The sequence below is a fragment of the Buceros rhinoceros genome, unplaced genomic scaffold (assembly GCF_000710305.1).
Source record: "Buceros rhinoceros silvestris isolate BGI_N320 unplaced genomic scaffold, ASM71030v1 scaffold18223, whole genome shotgun sequence".
Taxonomy (NCBI): domain Eukaryota; kingdom Metazoa; phylum Chordata; class Aves; order Bucerotiformes; family Bucerotidae; genus Buceros; species Buceros rhinoceros.
Genome location: NW_010405550.1, coordinates 5,848 through 6,368, shown reverse-complemented (window position 1 = coordinate 6,368; position 521 = coordinate 5,848). Strand labels below are relative to the sequence as shown.

The window sequence follows — 521 nt, the reverse complement described above, 5'->3', positions numbered from 1 at the left end:
TCCCACCCTCCCGCGGTACCCCCCCCACCAGCAGTGCCTCCCCGTGTGTGTGTCTGGAGCTTTCCTCCTCCCTAACCACGGCCGGTGGGCCCCAGCTGGGAAGCAGACAGCTTCCCCGCATGTCCCCGTCATTGCTGCTCTGGGACATCTGCACTCAGCTGGGTGCTGAGGACCCTTTGCGTGCAGTGACCCCTCCACCCTTTGCCCCCGAAGAAGGGCCGCCATTCCCCTCGGAACCGCTTTGGGACCTGAAGTGGCTTCTCGCCGCAGCCATGCACCCGACCTCATGTCTTGCAGGACTGTGGTGACGGCAGCGGGGGGGATGCGCAGTGCATTCCCTGCCCTCCCAGGAAGTTCAAGGACAGCTGGGGGCATCACGGCTGCAAGCCCTGCCTCTCCTGCACCCTCATCAACCGCATCCAGAAGTCCAACTGCACGGCAACGACCAATGCGGTCTGCGGGGAGTGTCTGCCGGGGTGAGTGGGGCTGGATTCTGGCTCCAGGGGAGCCGGGGTGGGCAC

The 521-nt window shown here is 65.6% G+C and overlaps 1 protein-coding gene across 1 annotated transcript in view; it reads left to right on the top strand.

The window, feature by feature from the left end:
• The window catches only part of EDA2R (ectodysplasin A2 receptor), a 5,815-nt gene that overhangs the window by 628 nt on the left and 4,666 nt on the right, over nucleotides 1-521 (top strand). The window contains exon 2 of the mRNA XM_010133783.1: nucleotides 298-476. Coding sequence (XP_010132085.1) covers nucleotides 298-476 — 179 coding nt within the window. The remainder of the gene's footprint in view (nucleotides 1-297; nucleotides 477-521) is intronic.